At 37.0% G+C, this 25,454-nt stretch overlaps 1 protein-coding gene across 2 annotated transcripts in view; it reads left to right on the top strand.

The window, feature by feature from the left end:
* The window catches only part of LOC125254390 (F-BAR and double SH3 domains protein 2), a 119,555-nt gene that overhangs the window by 26,831 nt on the left and 67,270 nt on the right, over positions 1-25,454 (top strand). For both annotated transcript variants that reach the window (XM_048168993.1, XM_048168994.1), the window contains exon 3: positions 6,893-6,938. In XM_048168993.1, coding sequence (XP_048024950.1) covers positions 6,893-6,938 — 46 coding nt within the window. The remainder of the gene's footprint in view (positions 1-6,892; positions 6,939-25,454) is intronic.

Raw genomic sequence — 25,454 nt, 5'->3', positions numbered from 1 at the left:
TTTGCAAACTTTTATCTCGGAAAATTATATTGGAATAATTATCATTTTATCGCCTAGCCCTAGCATGCATAAATGGCTGTAAATAAAGTCTTTAATCTTTTTCTAACAACTCTAATTACTTAAGTTTCCATGCATTTTAGAAATGAAAGATAATTACAATAATATAAAATAAAGCTTCATATATGTACACTTGATCTATTTCTCTGACAGCTTGTGGGACTTAAAGGGTTAGTTCAACCAAAAATTTAATTTGTCATTAATTACTCGCCCTTATTTTGTTCCAAACCCATAAGACTTTTGTTCATCTCTGTTATTTTTGTTTTGTTTTTGTGCACAAAATGTATTCTCTTCACTTCATAACATTAAGGTTGATCTACTGTAGTCACGTTGACTATTTTAACAATGTTTTTACTACTTTTCTGGACCTTGAATGTGGTAATTCCATTGCTTTCTATGGAGGATAAAAAAATAAAAAATAAAAACGCTCAAATTTCATCACAAAAATATCTTAATTTGTGTTCCGAAGATGAACAAAGGTCTTACGGGTGTGGAACGACATGAGGGTGAGTAATAGATGACAGAAATTTAATTCTTGGGTGAACTAACCCTTTAAGAAGACATTTATGGTGGTTTTTCCAGTGCATTCTGGAAATTTCTAGGGAGTGAGCATTTCAGTGCGCTGGATTGATTTTGACACTGGGACAGCCCTAGAAATGGTTGACTGCCTGGGCAGTGCACTTGCAAACAAGGGAACTGATTGATACACACCTCATGGCTGCATCCCTATTCACATACATCTGCTGTGCACTAAAGTTTTTTTCACCCTTGATTGGAAAGTACATACTTCTAAGTACGTAGTAAGAGAACTTCGTAATATTGGAATGTCATAAAAAAATTGAAGTATGCATTCATGCATCTTACATGAATGCATACTTAAAAAAATCACCAGCAATTTTACTGCATATTTGGCATATTTTAAATATGTTTTTTATTAAGAAATACTTAAAGTCTACACTTTGGGCCTGTTTACACCTGGTCTCTTCATGTGTTTTCCTGATGGTCTCTTGAAAAGACCATGTAAATGTTTTCTCTGATCGGATAGCTATAAAAAATAAATGCGTTAGAGAGTGTTATAGGCTAAATAAAATGTTATTTCCAGATATGACAGTGCTACTGCATCATTCATTGCCGCAGCTGAGTATCTCTTTAGCAAGCCGACTGCCGCAAATTAAACTAAAAGTAAGTCGCAGATGCTCAAAACACAATCATCTTCATTAAAAGTAATGAGACTAAATGATCTTACCAGTGCTGCTGTTGCCACGCGCTCTACTATTGCAGTCTTTGATTTTGAAATTAGCTGATGATCAATAAAATGCAGCTCATATTTGTTGCTTTTGGTGACGTGAACTCCATTAAATCTGCATACAGAGCGGGAATTGAAGATCAGATTTATATCTGTTTTGCGGACACACATTTATGTGGCCAAGTGTAAATGGAATCACTTTGATAAATCTGAAAAAGATCTCCGTAAAAACGCATGAAGTGACCAGGTGTAAACAGGCCCTTTAATGTGTTAATGTGTATATTAATACTATTAAAGGTGCCCTAGAATTAAAAATTGAATTTATCTAGGCATAGTCGAATAACAAGAGTTTAGTACATGGAAATGACATACAGTGAGTCTCAAACTCCATTGTTTCCTCCTTCTTATATAAATCTCATTTGTTTAAAAGACCTCCAAAGAACAGGCAAATCTCAACATAACACCGACTGTTACGTAACAGTAACAGCATTACACAAGGGCAGCCAGTATTAACGTCTGGATGTGCACAGCTGAATCATCAGACTAGGTAAGCAAGCAAGGACAACAGCGAAAAATGGCAGATGGAGCGATAATAACTGACATGATCCATGATATCATGATATTTTTAGTGATATTTGTAAACCGTCTTTCTAAATGTTTCGTTAGCATGTTGCTAATGTACTGTTAAATGTGGTTAACGTTACCATTGTTTCTTACTGCATTCACGGAGACAATAGCCGTCACTATTTTCATTTTTAAACACTTGCAGTCTGTATAATTCATAAACACAACTAAAACACAATGTAAAACACAACTTCATTCTTTATAAATCTCTCCAACAGTGTAGCATTAGCCGTTAGCCACGGAGCATAGCCTCAAACTCATTCAGAATCAAATATAAACATCCAAATAAAATACTCACATAATCCGATGTATGCATGCAGTATGCATGACGAACACTTTGTAAAGATCCATTTTGAGGGTTATATTAGCTGTGTGAACTTTGTTTATACAATGATAGAGTCGAGAGCTCGGGAGGGGACGGAGAGCGCAAGCAATTAAAGGGGCCGCAGCCTGAATCAGCGCATTTCTAATTATGCATCAAAATAGGCAGTTAAAAAAATTTATTAAAAAAAATCTATGGGGTATTTTGAGCTGAAACTTCAGACACATTCAGGGGACACCTTAGACTTATATTACATCTTGTAAAAAAAACGTTCGATGGCACCTTTTAAAGTCCATTTCAAAGGTAGTTATTCTCTATATCAGTAAGCACTGTTTCCAAACTCCCTGGAACACCTTGATTGTAGTCTTGAGCTTGCCTCCAGGAATGAACAAGTCACAATATTCGCAATATTAAATAATTCCCGCCAAGGCTTATGCAAAATAAAGGGGCGAAGCCTGGTTGAGTTGAGTTAGTAGTGTGTTGAAACTTGTGGTTATAGTAAAGGCCATGACGTTTCCCAAACACGTTCAAAAGTGGTTGACCAATTACAGCACACTAGTCCAGCTTACCAATCAGAGCATATATATATATATATATATATATATATATATATATATATATATATATATATATATATATATATATATATAACCTAAACCTATTCTAATAGACCCCAAAAACAAGAATTTGAAAAAGGACATAATAGGTCCCCTTTAAGATACATTTTGCCAGTTGTTGCTATTAAATATTGCTGTGACATCAAAATTGCAATTTCAACTATGATATCAACTATTGACTTTTTGTATAGTGAATTGGAATGCAATGCAAATGTGCAGCATATAGCGGTGTCTTCAAAGAAGCCTTTACTGCAGCCATGAACTAGGATGAATTGCCTTAGGTGTGTTCGCTGGCCAGTAGACCCTCGGAAAGTGAAAAGTGATGAGCAAGCATGTGTGACATACCACACGAAACCTCTTCCCCCATAAACTATGGCGCTATGTAAGCATCTCGCCCTGTTTTGATAGGACGCTAGGTCTGGGCCACAGAGGGGTCCTGTAGTTTGGTTTCCTTTGGAAGTATTTCTGCGGGGAGGGGGAGGTGCGGAAATTCCTGTCTTGCATAAAAGCAATGTCGCAGAGTCCACATACGCTCACGCACTAATCCCATAAACACAAACCGGCCCCCATAGGATAGGACAGACCATGCTGTGACATTCCTCCAGCATTTTCAGGCACTTTGAAAACACATGCAATGAGTTTAACTGATTTGAAATTGAAATCGGTGGGTGTAGCAAAAGGATTGGGATAATAGGAAAAGGAATTGTAGTCAGTAGGAGGAGGAAAAACAAAACCAGTAACTTGATGTGTTTTTTTTGTCGGCTTGACTCAGACTGTACTCATTTGTAATGCAGTGCAAGGACAATGGAAGTGAAGGGAGATGGATGCATTGCTCAAAACCATCATCTGTCTGGATGCCTCCTGCCCTCTGGCTCGAAAACCAAACCAGTCATACCAGGAAGAATGTTAAAAACACCGTCTCCACAGCCAACTCACAGTCTGATGTGTGAGGGTGATGAATAACTCTTGCTGCTCAGAGTTTGAGCATCAAAAATCACAACTGTGACCTTACGTTATGATTTAAATTCAGCATGAAACCCACACCGACCCTATTTACATTCTTTATGCATATTCCTGGTCTGATTGTGAATGTTATTCTAATCTGCACTGACGTTTACTTGGAGCTCATTTTCACTCTTGCTAGTTTTTACTAAATTGCTAGTAAATTTCACAAATATTTACAAAGAAATGGCAAGTAACACTGTATTGCTTGCTTAAAATGAACCCAAAGTATGTTGGAAATTATAATTTATTAATATGTTTAATAAATGAACATTTATTAATAAGTTTAATGAATAATACTCTAAAAAAAATGCTGGGTTAAAATCAAACCAAGTTGGGTTGTTAAAAGTTGGGTTGGGTTGTTAAAAATCTGACAAATAATTACTAGAAGCAACAATAATAATCAAAAGGTGAACATTTAAGCAATTTAAAATATATGTTTATTGTTTAATTATTATTCATTAAACTTGTTCATTTATTGAAACATATTAATAAATGTTAATTTCCAACATACATTTAGGCAAGCAATACAGTATTTTTTTTTTAAACAATAGTTGAGTTAAATAAAACTACCTAACAGGTCGGGCAAACATTTAACCCAACCACTAGTTTAAAACAACCCATTTGCTGGATTTGTCCTTTTTCAACCCAACTTGTGATGTTTTTATCCCAGAATTTCTATCCCAGAGTGTAATTAAACAATAAACAATAAACATTTATTAAATTGCTTATTAATACATGTTCACCTTTTGAATATTATTGTTGCCACTAGTAATTATGTGTCTGATTTTTAATTTCCAACCATTTTTTTGGGTTAATTTTAAGCCAGCCATATAGTAATTTTTAAACAATAGTTGGGTTAAATTAAACTACCTAGCAGGCTGGGCAAACATTTAACCCAACCGCTGGGTTAGACCAACCCAATTGCTGGGTTTGTCCATTTTCAACCCAATTTGGGTTGTTTTTAACCCAGCATTTTTTTGTTGTGTACAGTCTGTGCATTTATTCTAAGAAAAAATGTGTTTTGTTTGCTTAAATCAATCTGTAATAGCTCTGAAACAACTTTCTTTTTCAGGTGATGTCATCTAGGCCATACATGCTATTGGTTGGCTATTTAACTTAATGCTTGTTAATATAATAAGATTACAGCAAATTAATCATTAATCATCCACGATGTACTGCAAAACTGAATGAACACCTTTGTTGATTATTCTGTTTTTCTTTACGCAATTGAACGCAATCACCTTTTGCAATAGAGCGCTGCAGTGATGGCTTGTATTCGTAGGCCAAACCATAAATTAGTATCATACTGCTTCCTTCAACAAAAAGATTTCCTTTTAGATTATTGCAGAAAATTAACTGTTTATGATTGTTACACATTTTCATGACTATATTCTTCACAAGTGAACTAAGCCTGAATACAATCTGCAGAGTTAACAAGCTAAACATAGGCTATAACCGAACTACACTATTGTTGCATGACTTCAACGTCACCACTTTAAGCTCCTGACATCTGTTTCAGTCTTTATTTAAAAACATTTTCTCTGAAAGCTAGAGTTTGAATAGTTTGCAAGAACGCGATTTATAAACACAATGAGACTATGTAAGCAGACGAGTAGATGAGTTTACCTGTTCAGCGTGATGATGTTTATAATGTCCCAGACAACCTCTGTAGTCCCGTTTAGCCGTTTGTTAGCGTCTGTTTTTTCAAGACGAGTAAAATCTTTTTTTAAATCACAACACTGCTTTACTGATGTATTTTATTTTATAGAATAAAACTTGAAAATATCTTGAGCTTGTCAACCACAGCCCGTATTTCAGGCCTTTAACCAGAAGGCCATTCAAAAAAAAAACCCATTGACCTCAGGACAATGTAAGCGGAAGTGCTAAAATGCTAACTCGTTTCTGGGTTTTTGCCTACAAAAATACATCATCAATGCAGCACTCTAGACCAGTGGTTCCCAAACTTTTTATCTTGGAGTACCCCCTGAAGGGATTACCATCCTTCTGCGTACCCCCTCTCTTCCACTTCGACTGCAGTCACACCTTTGCCATTAAGGGACAATAATTTGCCCCCTAAATTGATTTTCCAGTGCATTTTTTTACCTTTATGAATAACTTTATAAAATAAATAATGTTTTAAATAAAAAATGTTCAATAGAGAAATATGCAATGATGGTAAAACTAAGTAAAACTTTTAAATATTAAACTAAAACCGCCAGTAGGTGGCAGCAAGTCACTGTTTTTATGAGTGAATCATCGAGTCATTCATTCAGTAACGAATGGCTGTGAATGAATCATTGAATCATTGACTCTCATGATTCGTTCAAAGCCGCAGAATTGTTCACGAAACACAGACGTGTGTTGTAGTTCTGCTGTGGTTTTCGTCAGAACTATTATTTCACTGCAAAATAGAGTAAATACTGAGTACTGTGTTTAAAATGTAGGCTACAATTTTATTTTTTTTGACCTGTTGTATAATAATGTCACGTTTGCAGTTATGTGGATATTTGGGAACAATTGCATTCTTGCTCGTTATCATCATTAAATACAAGAACTCACACAAGGTATGTTTTTGTATCGGAGAAAGTTTGAGTCTTAAATCGAAATGAATCCATTATCTGTGTCTGTATTTGTTCATGCGAGTAAGTGCTAAATCTCCACTTTTACAAAGGTGCATTGTCGAGAACGGCAGTAATTTAGCGCGATTTAAGGCAGCAGACTGCGCACAATCAATCATATGCATGCTGCTTGTGGATGCAGTCATTTTTGACTGAAAATGATGAGGTAATCTGATTAAATGTACTGGATTTACGACATTTTGGCAATTAGAAATACATGCTAGATTTTAATATTAATAGAATTAAATGAACTACTCAGCATTTTGTTCGCGTACCCCCTATTGTCACCTCACGTACCCCAGTTTGGGAACCACTGCTCTAGACTATAAGCTATATATATATGGAATTCTTATTCTGTTTTGTTTAAAAGTCTTTCATTGTGTGTTTTTCTTTTTCATTACAGAACTTACAGCCAGAAAAAGGCCACTCTGGAGAGAGATTATGCACAGGTGAGATTACTGCCTTTGTGTTGCTTGATGATAATGATAATGGTGATGATGTCTGAGGGATTGTGTGCATGTTAAATCTTTTCACCAAAGTCTAGAGTATTGATTACAGCCCTGTTGCCTTGATTTATATCACACTGCAGCCATTGCAAATGCTCTTTTGGGAACCATCAAAACAATAGAAAATCCATCGTCCACCCTGGTTTATTGCTAAAATAGGACCACTGGAAATCTGGTTCTTCCAGCATATTATTAAGGCACCTCCAGTGTTTGATAAAACAATCAATAATAGGACTGCACTAATGAGCAAGTGTCTTTTGTTTTTTAGAGCACTAAGAATTTGTCAACAGATGATTGATTTCAGCTAATTACTGTGAGCCATGGTTGAGTTAAGCAAACATCTTGTGTCCTAGTGTTTCAAACTTCTGTCGCCTTTGAATGCTGGAAAGTACACAGATCTTGTGTCAAGTAGATGAAGTATGATTTCTGTAAACAATGATTGTTTTTTAATCAGTGCATCCTCAAGTCTTCCATTGGTTGGATAAATGGATCCAATAAGCTTCTGTTTTGTAGTGTGCATTAATCTAGGTTCACACTATCAGCCCAAATTCGATTATTTTATAGGAATCTGATGGAAATTATTGATTGTCCACACTGTTGTGTTGGTAGGCGCACAATGCTGTCTTATTTACAACATGAAAATGTGTTGCCACCACGCTGGACTACTAAATCATCTGAGGCAGCGGCAGACACGTAGAAGGCTGGTATGCGCGTTTTTTTTTTTGTTTTTTTTGCCATTCACACTCGCTATACGTGATCAGATTCCTATTGGATATGCACAAAAACAGATTTGGACTGATAGTCTGAACCAAGCATTAGGCTTTAAAAAATAGCTGCTTTTCCACCGTCGGGCCGAATGGTTCTTAAGGTGACTTTCTCACTGGGTAGTTCTAAGAACTTAGTTCTAGGAACTAGCCACCAGGGTAGTTCCCCAAGAACTAATAGTTCCCCAAGGGCCATTTTTCTAGTTGCATTCACACTGCCAGTAGGAACTATAAAGTGACATAAGCTGCGCTTGTTGTTGCTACTTTTATTTTGACGCCGCTGAGAATGCCAGAGCCTGAGCAAGCACACATCGTTCACCTTCATTAGTTTATGATTTAACAGCCTGTCCAACATCTGTGTTATTAGAACTGTTATACAAAGAAAGAAGGCAGTATATGAAAAAACTTTAGCATTTGCCATGTTGTTGATGTCCAATGTCACTAGCTGAGCAGAAATACAATCATGTTTCGCTTGGTCCTTTCAAAGTTGCGTTGGATTTTCGACTCAAGAGGTCCGTCTATCATTGTTTTCCATGTTCATAGAGTTAGTATGTGTAGTAAATTTATAGGCTATAAACTGTGTGTATACACTGCTTTTTTTAAAAATGCCGGGTGCTGTGTTTCGCGTACGTTCGGCCAATCAACATATAGTACACTTACATCTTTGGAAGTTCCTATATTGCTGGTTTAGACCCTACTCTGAAGTAGGAGTTAATTTAGTTCCCCCAAAAGGAGTTCCTAGAACTAAAATCATTCTTAGTTCTTGTGGTGCGAACACAGCAAAATCCAGATACTTCTGCCAATAGTTCTAGGAACTATAAAAAGTTTCTTCCGGTGCGAAAGCCCCTTTAAATGGTAAGGAACAGTTGAGCCTGGTTCCACTTTTTCCATTTGAAACACGGTATGATTACAAACCTTTCTCTGTAGCTTGCTATTTGAGCAACGTAAATAAAATGGAAAGAAATATCTGATCATCCTCCATAATGCGGTCATTATTTACATTGCATATCATCAGTAAACCATTAAGTTACCAATACAACGACTGACGCTTTTGTATTACATTCCAAAGAATGGTTGTTATCCGTCCCACAGTGGAAAATGAAATCGCAACCGTACCAGCTGGCACGTAATGGAACAGTTACGCAATGAGAACCGTTCGGCCCGACGGTGGAAAAGCGGCTTTTGTTCCACAAACTACATGATATAGTAGAGCTTTGCACACATGCATCATGTTGAGGCATGACAAAGGTCATAGATTTGTTCTCAGATGATCAGCCCTTGAAATGATTACAGAGTTCGCTGAACAGCTCTTATTACTAGGCTTTAAGGTCACTTCATATTTCACAAGCATACTTTTTAAATTTATCATGCATTTTGACATTAGACATGAATCTGGCAGATTTTATTGCCATGATAATGATTTTTTTTATTGCACCTGTAATATCATAGCGCTTGTCAAAAAGACACTTTAAAGTGTATTGCACTTGAAGCTGAAGCATTTCCAGACTGATTTATATTGTAAAGCAATGTTCTTCTTAAGTAAACTGAAAGTAGAATCTTGAGGAAATGTGTCTGATCTTGGTAGACCTCTGAATGTCCTGCTGTTTGAAGTATGTTTGCTTTATCTGCGCACAAGTGTTAAACTGGGATTACTTCCAAGATGTAAATGAAACTAGGTAGACAGAATTTATATTTGCAGCATTCACAGCACATAAAAACAGAGGGATGACATTTGTCGGATGCCACGCAAATGTTACGTCAAAAGAGGTGAATGGATGCATGCTGATCCTGAGATTATATGCCACAGATTATTAACCGTTGGATTAGGAGCTCATATTTTGTGTGCTCATGCACATTGGTCCTATGTGTGTGTGTGTATGTACGGTGGTTCTAAGTAATGCATGTCAAATGAGTATTTAGTGCACAACAACACTTAATGAGACAGTATTATAGTGCACTTGATGTGACAGCTGTATCAAGATGTAAAGATTCTGCTATAATGTTTATATTGCAGTAAATGCATTTCCATGGCCTTTAAGTTCCAAATAAAAAGAGAAAATAATCATATGAGATGACGTGCATTTGAATTTAAGTATTTCATTCACTGGATCATCTTACACCCATTATAATGTTTTAAACAAAAATGGCACATGGTCTTAATGAAGACGTGCACGCGCACACGCACCAGATGTATGACAAATGGACGAGTATATTTGGGCTTTCCTTTGGGCTTTTGACAAACAGTTTGGTGGATTTAGGTTGTAATTAAATTGGATCACTTTTAGAGTTTTCTTTATTGCAAAACTGCTTCTTTTTTTTTTATCAGACTTGCACAAAACCAGCTCATCTGCTTGTGAATGTTCTAGAAGATAAAGTTCATAGGGACTTGAACTTTGATCCCAAACATTCAGAAAAGTTTGCTTAACCTTCCTTGTGTGACTTCACGCTTTCATAATGCGCTTTCATAACTGAGCTTCTCATATAATATCAGATTTGTGTCTAGTCAATGATTTTGCAGGCAGGTTTTTGAGCTCTTGTAAATATTTAACTTGTATTGTATGCCTCAGTAGTGTTTATTATTTGTCTTACTGTATGACATTTCCTATAATCCATTGGCCTATTGAAGAATCCAGAGAAATGTTTTTTGAGTTTATCTCAATTCTTTTGAGTTTCCCAATTTGTCAGTTCATTTAACTTTTATTTTAATCTCAACACTATCCAAGCAGTATGATATGCAAAATTGGGAATTAGTGTATCCCGAATCATAGTACATTTAAAATAGTATGTCTAGTGTGCTCTGGATGGTATACTATATTTATGTGCATTTTCAAAATAAGCATGTCCTTTGAGCAAATATTGTAACCTATTACAACCTATTAGTATGGATTTTTCCAACACCAGTAGGGGTGTCAATTTACACAAATTCCCAAGATTAATCGCCATTTACATTAGCGATCAATTAAACAATTAATCATTAACCTTAATATTGAAAGATGCGTCTACTGCAGTGGCATACAGCCATCGGCATGATGAAAACACCAGCTTGTTCAACCAAATAAAAAGGTTATTTACTCTAAATAATAGGCTAGTAGGATTGTAAAATGAATTAATGTGATTTATGATCATTTAATAAAATGATCATAAAGAACATGTAAGGTAAATTTGGAGAATACTTTTACTTAATCTCCGTAACGTGTTACATTTCTCTTGAAGTGTATCGGAGCCTTTAGAAAACTCTGATATGTTATTTAATTTCTAAATGATCTTCCTGGATAGTTCTTAATATATTTTATATTTTGGTAGTATCAATTTGTTTAATTTTCCATTTAATAGACAGAGCCGTAGTTCACTGACAAGCTACGCGATATCGCGTTCATTATCGAAGGCGTTTCATCTGCGATAATAAACACGATATTGCGTAGCTTGTCAGTGAACTACGGTTCTGTTTATTAAATGTCGCTCCATTTGAAAGCAGGTGATGGCGATTTATCGGTAATCAGGGAACCTGCTTTACTGATGAAAATGCGCGTGACAATCGCATGCGATATATTGCTCAACCCTAATTTTCCCCTATAATATGTTCATTCAATGACAAAACAGATTGTATTCTTGTTCAAATAAAACTTTATTTTCATTAACACATGGTATAACTTTCCCTGTGATATCCCATAACATTACAGCTTCGTTTAGCTTTATTAACTATAGCTCCGATTTTTCCTTGTGTGTCTGCCTCACGTGTTTTGCTCATAAGCCGGCATGCATCTCAATACAAAGCACTCTAATGATGAACTTGCGTAATCGAGTTTTATCGATTCAATAATTAATGACAATTAATCAATCGTTGATTACTACTAGCATTCTTAATCACTAGCAAAGAATATATGTTTATATATATGTTTATACGTACACATATGCAAATTGCAAGTAAGCCATTGTTGTTGATCAATGGTATAAAGTATCTGAGTAAATATAATTAGTTACTGTACTTAAGTATCTTTTTGGATACTTTGTACTTTGGCTGAGCATCAAAGATATTAGCAACTTTCACTCTCTACTTGAATACATTTTTGAATAAGTATATGTACTCTTTACTGCAATACATTTGTGATGAGTATGCATTACATTTTGCATGGCACCTAACTTTTTCTGCAGCAGTTTATTTCTCTAACAAAAGAAGCAATATCGCCATCTACTGGGCATTGAAAGTACTATATCTTCTGCGCTTTGCCCTTACTCGCTCAAACTTGTCAACAAGGGTACTTTATGCAAATGTGAGTGCATTAGCAGGTAGTTGCTGAATCGCAGGTCTTTCATATATAAGTTAAGGACATTATTGCAGCCGGTGATGAGGCTGAAGCTAGCAAGTCCAGTGCAAGTATAGGCTTTGACTATTTAATTTTACTTATAACGGATAAATAAAATAATTTTATTGAAGACTATTTTGAAGGATATTGTTTTACCTGTGCCCTTTTTGAGCACTCGAGCTTAACTAAGACTTGAGTGTAGATGTTTAAGAGATTGTTGTTGTCTACCTTGATTTATTGCAATATTGAGCTGTTCAGTTTTATTTTGATTTTGGAAAACGATCATTTGATTGCTCTCCTCAAATCAGCTGTTTTTTGTTTTTCACTGGCATGTCTCTTAGGTGTTGAGGACTAGTGTATCTTTGACCCTACATTCAGTATGACTAAGATACTTCAGTACTGTTAAAATCAGATACTCAAGGGCCTGGTTTCACAGACAGTGCTTAGATTAAGCCAGGACTAGGCCTTAGTTAGTTGCATTTTGAGACAAAACAATGGTTTATCTTAAATTTATCCTAAAATATGTCAGTGCAAGTTGCTTTCAGTTAAGACAGCTCAAACATGCATTTTAATCTGAGACTAGGCTTTAACCTTGTCCAGACATAAGGCTTTTGCTCAAGTTGTATTGGAATTGGTGACTTGTAATGGAGTAATTTTCACTGTAAGGTATCTCTACTTTTACTTAAGCATGGTTTTCAGGTAGTCTTTACACGTTGTTGATTAGCAGAGGACAGGTGAAGTGGGCAGGGCTTAGAGATTTCTGCTAAATGGCTCTGATGTTGCCATGGTGATGCTGTCAATAATATTCTACCAAAACAAGCCACAATTTGATGTTTTCCTTAGCTGATTATGTTGGATAGGCTAATTCCGTTTTCTTTGAACGGACCAGTTTTCATTTGATCAATAAAATGACTGAAAGTAAACTTGAGGTTCAGGTTCATGAGGCGTTTCTCAAACCCGGATCCAGACTTTTATCCTTTATCGCACTTGGCATGCTGGCCTACTCACGGCTCGCACATGAACTCGCCGCGCTGTGCAGCTGTCCACACAAATAAACATTGTTTTATTGCCCAGGCCCGACGAACAGAGGAACACTTGTTTCTTAAAGAAGAGAGGGGAAGAAAGGGGGTGTGGCTTTCGAGCTGGAGTCAGTCTATCCTGTGAGCTCAGCCAGCGCTCAGATTGACTCGACTGCCATCACGACTGTGATAAGACATTCAGCATCACCACTGGGAGAGAAATGTCCACACTGTAGATTAGAGAGGCAGTGAGGAACCTCTGAGCGTGTGTCTGTGTTACCCTAACATTATACGCATTTTTGATTAAATATTAAATATTTTTAAATGGAATGCAGCAATTAACATTTTGTCAGAGTGTGATAAAATACATGTTATTCTGTTTAGTTGTCTATTCAGAATCATAGTTGGCTAAAAATTATCATATCATTATGACTTGACTTATTTTATTTTTTTATAGCTTTTGTTATTTTATAGCAGCCTTACTGTTTTGCTTTAACAGGAACCAAATAAAAGTGCTAAATGTTCTCTTCTTCAAGTGTACTACAGGTTGGAGCGTTGCTTTGACCTTGTTTGACTCTTTGGGCGGGCAGGGAGAATAAATGGATATTGCTAGATCTATTTCTACTGGAGCGTATCTGGATAGCACATAACAGATGGAGAATTTACTCTGTCTTCACTCTTCTCCATCTTTCCGTTCTTCGGCGCTAATGAGTTGCCTGTGTGCTGCTGGCTCCTGACGCTGAGAAAAGGCAGGATGACAGGATGAAAGGCGAGAGATTGGAAGAGGAGTGAGTGCAGGGGGGTTGAGAGACAGAGATAGACTTCACTCTGCCTGACATATCGCATGAACTCACATCGCACAGCGCAATACATTAGACACGCCTGACACATATTATGCACACGTCTCCAAACACGTGCACATGAGCTCCGTACCTGATCTACAGCTGGCAAATGTTCTCCTGTAACCTATATCATACTGATTAGTGCTGTTTAGTTAGTCAAACATCACTATTACTTCACTTACTTTGGGTTAGGGGTGTGTCTGGTTCGTGTTCAGTTTTACTTTGAGTTGTACTGTAAAGTTAAATAAATTAAAGGTGCCGTAGAACGTCTTTTTAAAAGATGTAATATAAGTCTAAGGTGTCTTTTTATTAATTTTTTTTACTGCCTATTTTGCGGCATCATTAAATATGAGCCAATTTACGCTGCGGCCCCTTTAAATTCTCGTGCTCCCCGCCCACGGAGCTCGCGCTTGCTTCGAACAGCATAAACAAAGTTCACACAGCTAATGTAACCCTCAAAATGGATCTTTACAAAGTGTTCGTCATGCAGCATGTCTAATCGCGTAAGTATGGTATTTATTTGTATGTTTACATTTGATTCTGAATGAGTTTGAGGTTTTGCTCCGTGGCTAAAGCTAACATTACACACTGTTGGAGAGATTTATAAAGAATGAAGTTGTGTTTATGAATTATACAGACTGCAATTGTTTAAAAAATGAAAATAATGACGGCTCTCTTGTCTTCGTGAATACAGTAAGAAACGATGGTAGCTTTAACCACATTAGCAACATGCTAACGAAACATTTAGAAAGACAATTTACAAATATCACTAAAAATATCATGTTATCATGGATCATGTCAGTTATTATTGCTCCATCTGCCATTTTTCGCTATTGTCCTTGCTTGCTTACCTAGTCTGATGATTCAGCTGTGCACATCCAGACGTTCTGCCCTTGTCTAATGCCTCGATCATGGGCTGGCATATGCAAATATTGGGGGCGTACACCCCGACTGTTACGTAACAGTCGGTGTTATGTTGAGATTCGCCTGTTCTTCGGAGGTCTTTTAAACAAATGAGATTTATATAAGAAGGAGGAAACAATGGAGTTTGAGACTCACTGTATGTCATTTCCATGTACTAAACTCTTGTTATTTAACTATGCCAAGGTAAATTCAATTTTTAATTCTAGGGCACCTTTAAATAAATTTGGCATTTATAAGATGAAGATCACAAGCAGAATTATCATGTATAGGCAGAACTCATAGCTAATTGTCAGTCACATGTGAGAGGAAGGTCACAAAGAACTAAACTTTGAGGCATAACTTATCCCACACTGTTTATAACCAACCCAACATAACAATACAAACTCACTAGTATGGTGGCATTGCATTGGCAAACTCCATATTAGACTTGCCTAGGCACCAACCACAAATCAATGAGGATTGAAAAAGCTTCTTGAGCGGTTTAGGAAGATTATTTGCTTGTGCATGTGTAAATATTGGGGGTAAATACAGGATTATAATTGTGTCTGCAGGCATCAGATCCAACAGAGTTAGTTTGTCCAAGTGTGTGAGAAAACAGAGAGTGTGTACATGCACTTGTGTGTTGACCTGTGAGATGTCCAACATAGGCTCACTGGTAAAACATGCCTCAACATTTATTCCTTTCCTTACACATTGATTACAGACGCAGATTATTGATTAATAAAGACTTATTTTCTTCACTTCAGTTCTTGCACAATACTATGACTAAGGTTATGAATCAAAAAAATCATTTCCAGTTCTGGAATCGGGTACTTAAGGTCAGGAGTCTGATAAATAATTTATATATAATTAACACTTCGATTCCACTTATCAGTTCTTGTGTGCGCATTTTAATGTACAAGAAGATGTGAACGAGAGCTCAATTTGGTACTCGCAGGCTGAACAGAACGCCGCCACAATTCAGTGTTTGTGTGCAAATACTGAATTGAGTTCTTTTGCATTTTAAATACATAAATTATGCCAAAATATCCTCATAGACGCAGTCATCTTTGTCTTAAAGGGGGGGGAGGGGGTATCACACACGGTTTCTGCCAATCTTATGTTAATCTTTAGTACCTATAGAGTAGTATTGCATCCTTCCTACCTCCAAAAAGTCTTTAGTTCTTTGGGAAGCTGAAAAAGGTTATCTTTCCCTCAGAACCAAAAACACACTCCTTTGGTGACATTCCCTGCATCTCGATCAACTCCCTAACTCCCTAGGTTGTGAATCAGTATATCATGAAATTGAATGTGGCCGACTCCCTGATCAGTGCCCTGACTACTGAACTAAGGAGCTGATTGAGACGCACCCATTGTTGAAAAATCTCTCGGCTTCCGTATCCCCAACAAAGCGCGTTGATGGGCGTGCTCTTGCTCTGCGTGGTGTGTGTGTGTGTGTGTGTGTGTGCGTGCTTATCAGGGAGAAGTGCCTGTACAAGGAATTCTACCCTTTATTACGTGATAAAGGCCATACTGGAAAAAAAAAGTTAACTCTTAAAGTGACAGAAGCATAATAAATCTGCTGTTGTCCTTAATGTTAATCAAACAACAGAAGACAAAGAGAAAAAAATATCTTGCTTATCTTGACTGAATAACTATTGTAACTTTAATAAGGATTAATATAGACTTACTTAATAGAGTGAAGTATTATCCTTTTTTATTTCAGTTTCTGTACCTGAATACTAGACCTACCTGAAAAACTTAAAACATTATTTTGTTTGTATCTTTGTTCAGTTGTATTTTTTGTTATTTCTAATCCGTATATTTGTTCTTATTGTATTACCGACTGTTTATTTGTCTTTAATAATGTTTTTGCTGTTATTTTTGTTAAAACCATTAGCTAAAGTTCCTCTTAAGTGTTTTTTAGGCTGCTGATTTTTGTTTATGGTATTCAGCTGCAGAAAAATGTTTTGCAAAAAAATAGAATACATGTTTAAATGTTTATCTAAATGTTTGACTTTTTCTACCTTATTGGAATCTAAATTGGAAATTGATAACTGTAGCAAGCTAAAGTTTCATGATTGCTCAAGCAAATGCATTTATTTCATGCTTGCTTTTGTTCAAACTAACAGTTTTAGGATAGGGTTTAGTGTGTGTTTAGTTATGTTAATAGAGCATTAAAGGATTAGTTCACTTTTAAATTAAAATTTCCTGATAATTTACTCACCCCCATGTCATCCAAGATGTCCATGTCCTCCTTTCGTCAGTTGAAAAGAATTTAAGGTTTTTGATGAAAACATTCCAGGATTATTCTCCTTATATACCCCTTTTCCACCAACACAGTTTGAGTGCTGGTTCGGAGCCAGAGCCTAGTTTCAAATCAGTTCTTTGTGTTTCGACACCCAAAGCACCAGCTCCGAACCAGGAAAAGTGGTTCGTAAGTAGCACCAAAACATTGCTGGGCTAGAAGTAAGAACCGCTTGCGTCAGGGGCTGGGGGCGGGGTTACCGTGACCAACAAGAAACTTGTGACCGCCATTTTTGAAATTGCAGCTAATCGAGCTAATAGCAGCTCGATCGTAATCTCTGTCTATATACAAATTATGGCGAGCCGTGTTTGGATGCTGACGTAGGTTCGTAAAGCCATGAGCATCAACAGTAGTGAAACATCCGCGATTGTTGATAGAAGGCTTGTTCGAGATGCACCGGAGCAGCGCGGACCGATTCGGCGGGTGCCGCGGATCCGCGGGAGCGTTTGTAGAGCATACGACTCCTTGTGCTTTTGGATCGTTCTCGCGGTGCTTTGATGCCATGCGCCGATCGCTCTGCGGGAAACCGATGCATCTCGAACAAGCTTGGTGTGTTTGTGTTTGGCGCTGCAGCGCTAGATTTGCTGTGAAATATGAGACGTATACAGTGACGTAAGACCTGGCTCTGTGCTGCTCTCTAGCCTGTGGAAAGGCAAACCGGTTCTTAGAAGGCTCGTCAGTTGAACCAACTCCGAACTGGCACTAGCACTAGCTCTGAACTAGCACCCGGTTCGTGCTGGTGGAAAGGGGGTAACAGTGGACTTCAATGGACCCCAAACGGTTGAAGGTCAAAATTACAGTTTCAGTGCAGCTTTGAAGGGCTTTAAACGATACCAGACAATGAATAAGGGTCTTATCTAGCGAAACGATAGGGCATTTTCTAAAAAAACAATAAAAATGTAACAGTTATATTCTTAATAAACGCAAATGATTGCCTCACAAGTGCTTCAACCAGACCGCCTTCCATATTCTTCAAAAACCTTGCGCTGTATGTCCTACACCTTCCCTATTCAACTTACGGAACGAACGTGGCGCCAGTTCCATATTTTAGGAAGAAGAATAATCCTGGAATCTTTTCATCAAAAACGTTAATTTATTTTCGACTGAAGAAAGAAGGACATGAACATCTTGGATGACATGGGGGTGAGTAAATTATCAGGAAATTTTAATTTGAAAGTGAACTAATCCTTTAACCTTTTAGTGCCACTCACCAGACATTTACTTTGAAAGTGTTGTTAATTTTTAGTTTTAGTTATTTTAGTACTTTTTTTAGTACTTTGAGTAACAAAATAATAATAATAATAAACAAAATAAACAAAAATGAAACAAAAACCTATAATGCTTTAAGCTCACTACACTCTTTCTCTTTCTTTCCACCATCACTCTTTTCCCCAAAGACACATTGAGCTGTAATTAAAGGTTTTATTATTTCCCTCTTTTCACTTTAATCTAGTTATTCTCAGCAGAATTGTGACACTCAGCTGTCAGCTGTAATTATCGTGCCAATAATCTCTCGCTTTTACCGCTGTGCATGTCAGTGACACTCATCAGGCACGTCAGATGTGGCTTTTATCGCAATGTTCTGCTAACCACGTTGAGATTGCAATAAACCAGCCGCAGACATTTAGAAATGCATCTTTGCAAGCAGTGCTGGAATGCACAGCCTCAGACAGCCTTTTTCATCCTTCTCTCCAGCTGAGACACAATCGGCCTGACGTCCGCAGTGCAGCTCTCCCCCCTTCACGCACGCGCTCCTCCAATCCCCCTCGCTCTCGCGCGCTCCCCTTCCTGGGAAAGTCTCCGGGAAAGGTCTAGCATTTGCATAATCGTCTTTAGTGCCATTGTGGGCGGGCTCTCGGGGAAAGCGGCAGCCGCCACTGGTCGGCTCAGCCACCTGTCCAGAACAAATCAAGCGACTCTTTGTGCAGCGACCGGCCTCTTCCCTGCTCGCTCTCACATCCACATGCTAATGAATAAATTGATTAAATATGACTTATATGGACAAAAGAGAGCCAATAGTCTGTTAATGAGAGCCCAAAGGATTTGTTATTTGCGTGAGTAACACGATACATTACAATATATGTTATATTAATCGCATTCTTCTACTCTAAAACGCTCTTTAAATTAGGGGTCATCTAGGTGTATATGTGTAGCCACATTTCATTGCCATTATCCTTAAGAATTGAAGACTCTTATGCTGAAGACAAGTCTCTTTCCACAGCATTGTGTGGTTGTGAAATGTTATTGTGAAATTTTCGGGGTCTATGTATGGCTCAGGTCTGGATTTTTTTAATTTTGTTTATTTTCTGTCCATTTTTATCATCCATCAGGTGAAGAATATTCTAATTGCTTGTGGAAACTAATAGCAACTCTCCACAACAAGCTGCACGTTTTGAGGCTGTTCTTGTATTGTAGTCTGTGTGTATACAGCAGAACTTCATGAATATAAAGCATGCTGAGAGAAAGAGTTACAGTCTGGCTCAGGGACAAACATATGTCAGAAGTCTGAAAACAGTCTGACAGCACATCCTTACAGTCCAGCGTTCACTAGAGACTTCATGCGTGCTCACACAGAGAAGGTCTAAAGACCTGATGTGTTTGACAGGTACAAACAAACCTGTAGACAGTACACGGTCGAGTGAACTACGTTGAGCTGTTTGGTGCTGTAACTAAAGGGCTGTTCACAGTTTATACTGACAGTAATTAAACTGCTGGAGGTCACCAAGTTGCTGTGCTGTTGGACCGAATGTATCTGGAGGATCATGTGAGAATCCTGTGTCTGCACTCCCATTGAGATACTGCTTGTTAATATGTAAATGAAGGCTCAATAAAGTCACATAATATAACTGAATCTACACTACGATTCAAAGGTTTTTTTTTTTTATTAAATGAATACTTATTACTTAATATTCAGTAAAGATATATTAAAGGCTTAGTTCAACCAAAAATGAAAATAATTGAGTAACAGCATTTATTATCTGCAGCATTTATTTTTAAATAGAAATCTTTTGTAACATTATAAACAACTTTACTGAGACTTTGATCAATTTAAAGGCTTAGTTCACCCAAAAAATTAAAATAATGTCATTTATTACTCACCCTCATGCCGTTCCACACCCGTAAGACCTTCGTTCATCTTCGGAACACAAATTAAGATATTTTAGTTGAAATCCGATGGCTCAGTGAGGCCTTCGTAGCCAGCAATGACATTTCCTCTCTCAAGATCCATTAATGTACTAAAAACTTATTTAAATGTGAGTACAGTGGTTCAATATTAATATTATAAAGCAACGAGACTATTTTTGGTGCACCAAAAAAAAGAAATAAATAACTTATTTAGTGATGGCCGATTTCAAAACACTGTTTCTTTAAGCTTCGGAGCGTTATGAATCTTTTGTGTCAAATCATGATTCGGATCATGTGTCAGACCACCAAACTGCTGAAATCACGTGACTTTGGCACTCCTAACCGCTGATTCAACACAAAATATTCATAACGGTCCGAAGCTTAATGAAGCAATGTTTTGAAATCGGCCATCACTAAATAAGTCGTTATTTTGGGGGGTTTTTGGCACACCAAAAATATTCTCGTCGCTTTATAAAATTAATATTGAACCACTGTACTCACATGAACTGATTTAAATATGTTTTTAATACATTAATGGATCTTGAGAGAGGAAATGTCATTGCTGGCTATGCAGGCCTCACTGAGCCATCGGATTTCAACTAAAATATCTTAATTTGCGTTCCGAAGATTAACGAAGGACTTACGGGTGTGGAACGGCATGAGGATGAGTAATAAATGACAGAATTTTCATTTTTGGGTGAACTAACCCTTTAAATTGATTAAAAGTCTCAGTAAAGTTGTTTATAATGTTACAAAAGATTTCTATTTCAAATAAATGCTGCAGAAGCCTAAAAACAAATGTATCACAGTTTCCACAGAATTGTTAAGCAGCACAGCTGTTTTTTTCAGTATTATTGGTATTTAATAATAATAACGTAATAATAATAGTTAGTGTGAGTTTCTCTAACCATCCTCTGAGTGTTCTCTAAGGAAAGAAATGTAACAAAACGACACTACCACAGTTGTTTGGATCATATAAACTACTGTTCAAAGGTTTTGTCAGTAAAAAATTTTTTTGAGGAAATTAATAGTTTTATTCAGTAATGGCACATTAAATTGATCAAAAGTGACAGCAAAGGCATTTATAATGTTACAAAATGTTCTATAAAATAATGCAGCTCTTTGAGCTTTCTGTTCATCATGGAATCATGGGGGAAAAAAATATCAGTTTTCAAAAAAATATGAAGCGGCACAACTGTTTTCATCACTGATAATAATTAAGAAATATTCCTTGAGCAGCAATATTAGATATCAGCATATTATAATGATTTCTGAAGGATCATGTGACATTGAAGACTGGAGTAATGATGCTGACAAAAAAATCGGCTTTGATCAAAGGAATAAATTCCAGTTTAAGATATATTCAAATAGAAAACTGATCTTTTTAAGTTGTATTATTTCATAATATTACTATTTTACTGTGTTTTTGATCAAATCAATGCAGCCTTGTTGAGCAGAAGAGACTTGGCCTTAATTATTTCTCAAGGGAAGAGATCTTGTTAAAATTCCCCACAGTTCTGCTGGCACTGTCCTATCGGAAAATGAGATTTGAGTTTTAATTATTTTATTAATGCTTAGCTTTAGGAATAATAATTATGGAAATGCAAAGTCTTAAAGGTACTGTAGCAAAAACAGCTTCTTTAAAGGGTTAGTTCACCCAAAAATGTAATTTCTGTCATTAAGTGTTCTTCCTCGTGTCGTTCCAAACACTGCAAAAAATGCTGTTCTTACTTAGAGTTTTTGTCTTGTTTCTAGTCAAAATATCTTAACGTTCTTAAATCAAGAAGCATTTTCTTGACAAGTAAAAATTATTTTCTTGTTTTCAGGAAAAATAAGTCAAAATTTAAGTTTTTCCTTAAAACAAGCAAAATAATCTGCCAATGGGGTAAGCAAAATAATCTTATTTCAAACCAAGAATAAGCTATATAATCTTGTTTTCAGTTTGGACTAAGATTATTTTGCTTACCCCATTGGCAGATTATTTTGCTTGTTTTAAGGAAAAACATACTTAATTTTGATTTGTTTTTCCTGAAAACAAGAAAATAATTTGTACTTGTCAAGAAAATGCTTCTTGATTTAAGAACTTTAAGATATTTTGACTAGAAAGAAGACAAAAATTCTAAGTAAGAACAGCATTTTTTGCAGTGTAAGACCTTCATTCATTTCTTTGGAACACAAATTAAGACATTTTTGATGAAATCCGATAGGTATCTGAACCACACATAGGCAGCAATGTCATTGCATATTTCAAGTTCCAGAAAGGTAGCAAAGACAACAGTCCATGTGACTGCAGTGGTTCAACCTAAATGATATGACGTGACAAGAATATTTTTTTGTGTGCAAAAACAAAACAAAAATAACTTTATTCAACAATTTATTCTCTTTCGTGTTATTCGCCTATGCTGTTTACGCTACAGACACAGTGCAGCGTTTCCAGGATCTACATCAGAACGCCGTCTCAATTTTGGGTGAACTAACCGTTTAATTCTATGGGTCAGAAAAAGTTACAAAATTGTGGAATGGGATGTGTATTATCCATCCTTAAGTTGATATAATTATGGTAGACACATCTCTTTCACTCTCAAATGTTACACAGCTTACATCAGCATCAGTAGTTTTATATAACCCTGCATGACCAAGTCGACTGCAGTTGAACACAACCGAGAGGCCAGTAAGGAGATGATGTCATGGTTTGGGGTGAAGCCCAAGCCTTGTGACTCCTGATGGGATCATCAATCACAGTCTAGGGTGGGACTGACAGAACTAGATTGAAGGAAGGAAAGTGACTAGAGTGATAGAGGGAGATGGATAGACAGACGGACCTCCTGTTGAGTGTGAGAAGACTGTGTGAACATATCCAAGGGATGGTGCGTTACCGTTTATTGGCATGCCCGGCTGACGTGGTGTGTGTCTGCTTATGTTTGTGTATGTCTGGGCAGCAAAGCTGATAATAGCCCTTTTAAAAAGGCCATAAAACACATTAAGCTCCAGCGCAGTGGAGCCAGACGCTCTTTCAGGTACAGAGATGGAGCCAAGTGTGCATCAGCATCTCAGGGAGACCTTAGGTCGGACCCTCTGGAGGTCACAGAGGCTTGTTGTGTATTTCTGCATGAAAATCACGTTGCACTAACTAACTTAATTTGCACATGCACCAACAGAAAATGAGCTTTAAAGGCACAATATGTAAGATGTTTAGATTAAAATATCCAAAAACTACTAGAACAATGTTATAGATTTTGTTGACAATTGTACTTGCATTATCCCAAACATTTCCATCAATGAATTTAGCAATGAAATTAGCAATTTTAACCATGACATGCATATCCGCGCTACCCTAGATTTCCAGTTTTACTAATATTGGTCTAGACCAACTCGGTCCTGGAGGGCCATTGTCCTGCAGAGTTTAGCTCCAACCCCAATTAAACACACCTGAACCAGCTTAACAAGGTTTAATTAGGCATACTAGAAACTTCCAGGCAGGTGTGTTGAGGCAAGTTGGAGCTAAACTCTGCAGGACAGTGGCCCTCCAGGACCGAGTTTGGAGACCCCTGGTCTAGACTACTGCAATTTCAACAAGTCTCTCATAGCAGTCACCGAGCGAACGCACAGAGTAATGTTATAACAAAACTTTCAAAACAATCAAATGTATTTAGTATGATTGTTTTAACCATGTAAAACAGTTCTGTGTTTCCCCACATACGCAACGATTGAGCGGAAGCGGTCGACTGCACGGCTCTCGACCCGTCCTGCTTCACACCACTGTAACGTTAATAAAACTTTAGCACAAACGTGATTTCTGTCGGTCGGATTCCTTTCCATTGGCTGTGGAGGTGAAGACGACAACTAAAGCTATGCCTTTGTTTTGAATAAGTGACCTCTAGTGGCGAAATTTACATATTGTGCCTTCCCGCTTCCTGTGGTTCAAAATAAACTTTCGATTTAGACGGTAATATGACAGTTGCAATGTAAAATAAAATGATTGTATTATTTTTCTTAAATACTTTTTAATATCTAAATACTTCTTAAGTGTTTTTCATTTTACACTGAAATATTAAATAATAGCTAAATAACAAAATAACATTAATTATTAAATAACAAAATTCTTATTATTTTCCTTAAATACTGTTTATTACAATATTAATGTTTCTTTTTGTTTAATATTTTTATACTTTCTTGCTGAAACTGAAATCTGAAGTTTTTTTTTTATCGAACTTCAAATCGCAATCACAATTTTATCCAAAATAAATGATTGTGTTTACATAATATATGCTTGTGTGCTATGCATATTTATTTTGTATTTATAAACACATACACATGCACATACATGTAGATATTTAAGAAGTATTTTCTTGTATATAATTATATATACACAGTACACACATATATTATGTAAACACAAACTTTTATTTTGGATGCGATTAATCATGATTAATCGTTGAACAGCCCTATTACTTACCAATTTTAAGTTACTGTTTTAATGCATACTCAAACTTTCTGTGTTCTGAAAGTACATTTCAAACGGAAGTGTGTAAATGTACAGGTTGCCTCTTGGTGAAAGATGGGCGGGAAAGGGGCTGTTGCCATAGAGAAGCCAGCCAAGGTGGAGGGGGTTAAGGGGGTCAGAGTCGGGGTGCATGTTGTTTTGTTTTTGTTTTCTGGGGCAGGACGGGTTTGGAGCAGGTCATTCCAAGGCCAGATGTCTCTATCAGGTTCTTTCCCGAGCTTTCCCAGCCTTGCTGTTTAAAGACTCTCTCCTTCCACAGGAATTTTCATCACGTAGTGCAACACAACACATGTTTTCACCCCACCCGCTCTGTCCTACTGTATTAATCAGAATGACAAAGCGTAAAACGGCTACGATCGATTCTCACACTCCTTTGTGAGCGGTGCTGGCACACTTTAATAGTGTTTTAATGCACCATGTCTCCATTAAAACCCTGATAATGTGGCAGCGCCAGCCCCAAGGACAGATCGCTTCCAACAGGCTGGGTGTGATTTTTATACATGCGAGAGCTCGCTGGAGGCTTCGGCTTAATGTGTGTGGTCTCTTGGATGTTTGCATTTCGTGTTCATTTTGATCCCTTTATAGTTTGTGTGGAGCGACTCAACATCTGTGCCAAATCCTTGCGCAATTTCAGTTCCTACCAGAAAACCACTATTTTAGTGTGCATCACTTTTGGGACTCAAACCCCC

The sequence above is a fragment of the Megalobrama amblycephala genome, linkage group LG19, assembly GCF_018812025.1.
Source record: "Megalobrama amblycephala isolate DHTTF-2021 linkage group LG19, ASM1881202v1, whole genome shotgun sequence".
Classification (NCBI taxonomy): Eukaryota; Metazoa; Chordata; class Actinopteri; order Cypriniformes; family Xenocyprididae; genus Megalobrama; species Megalobrama amblycephala.
Note: the sequence above shows the minus strand (reverse complement) of the source record. Positions and strands in the feature narration are given on the sequence as shown.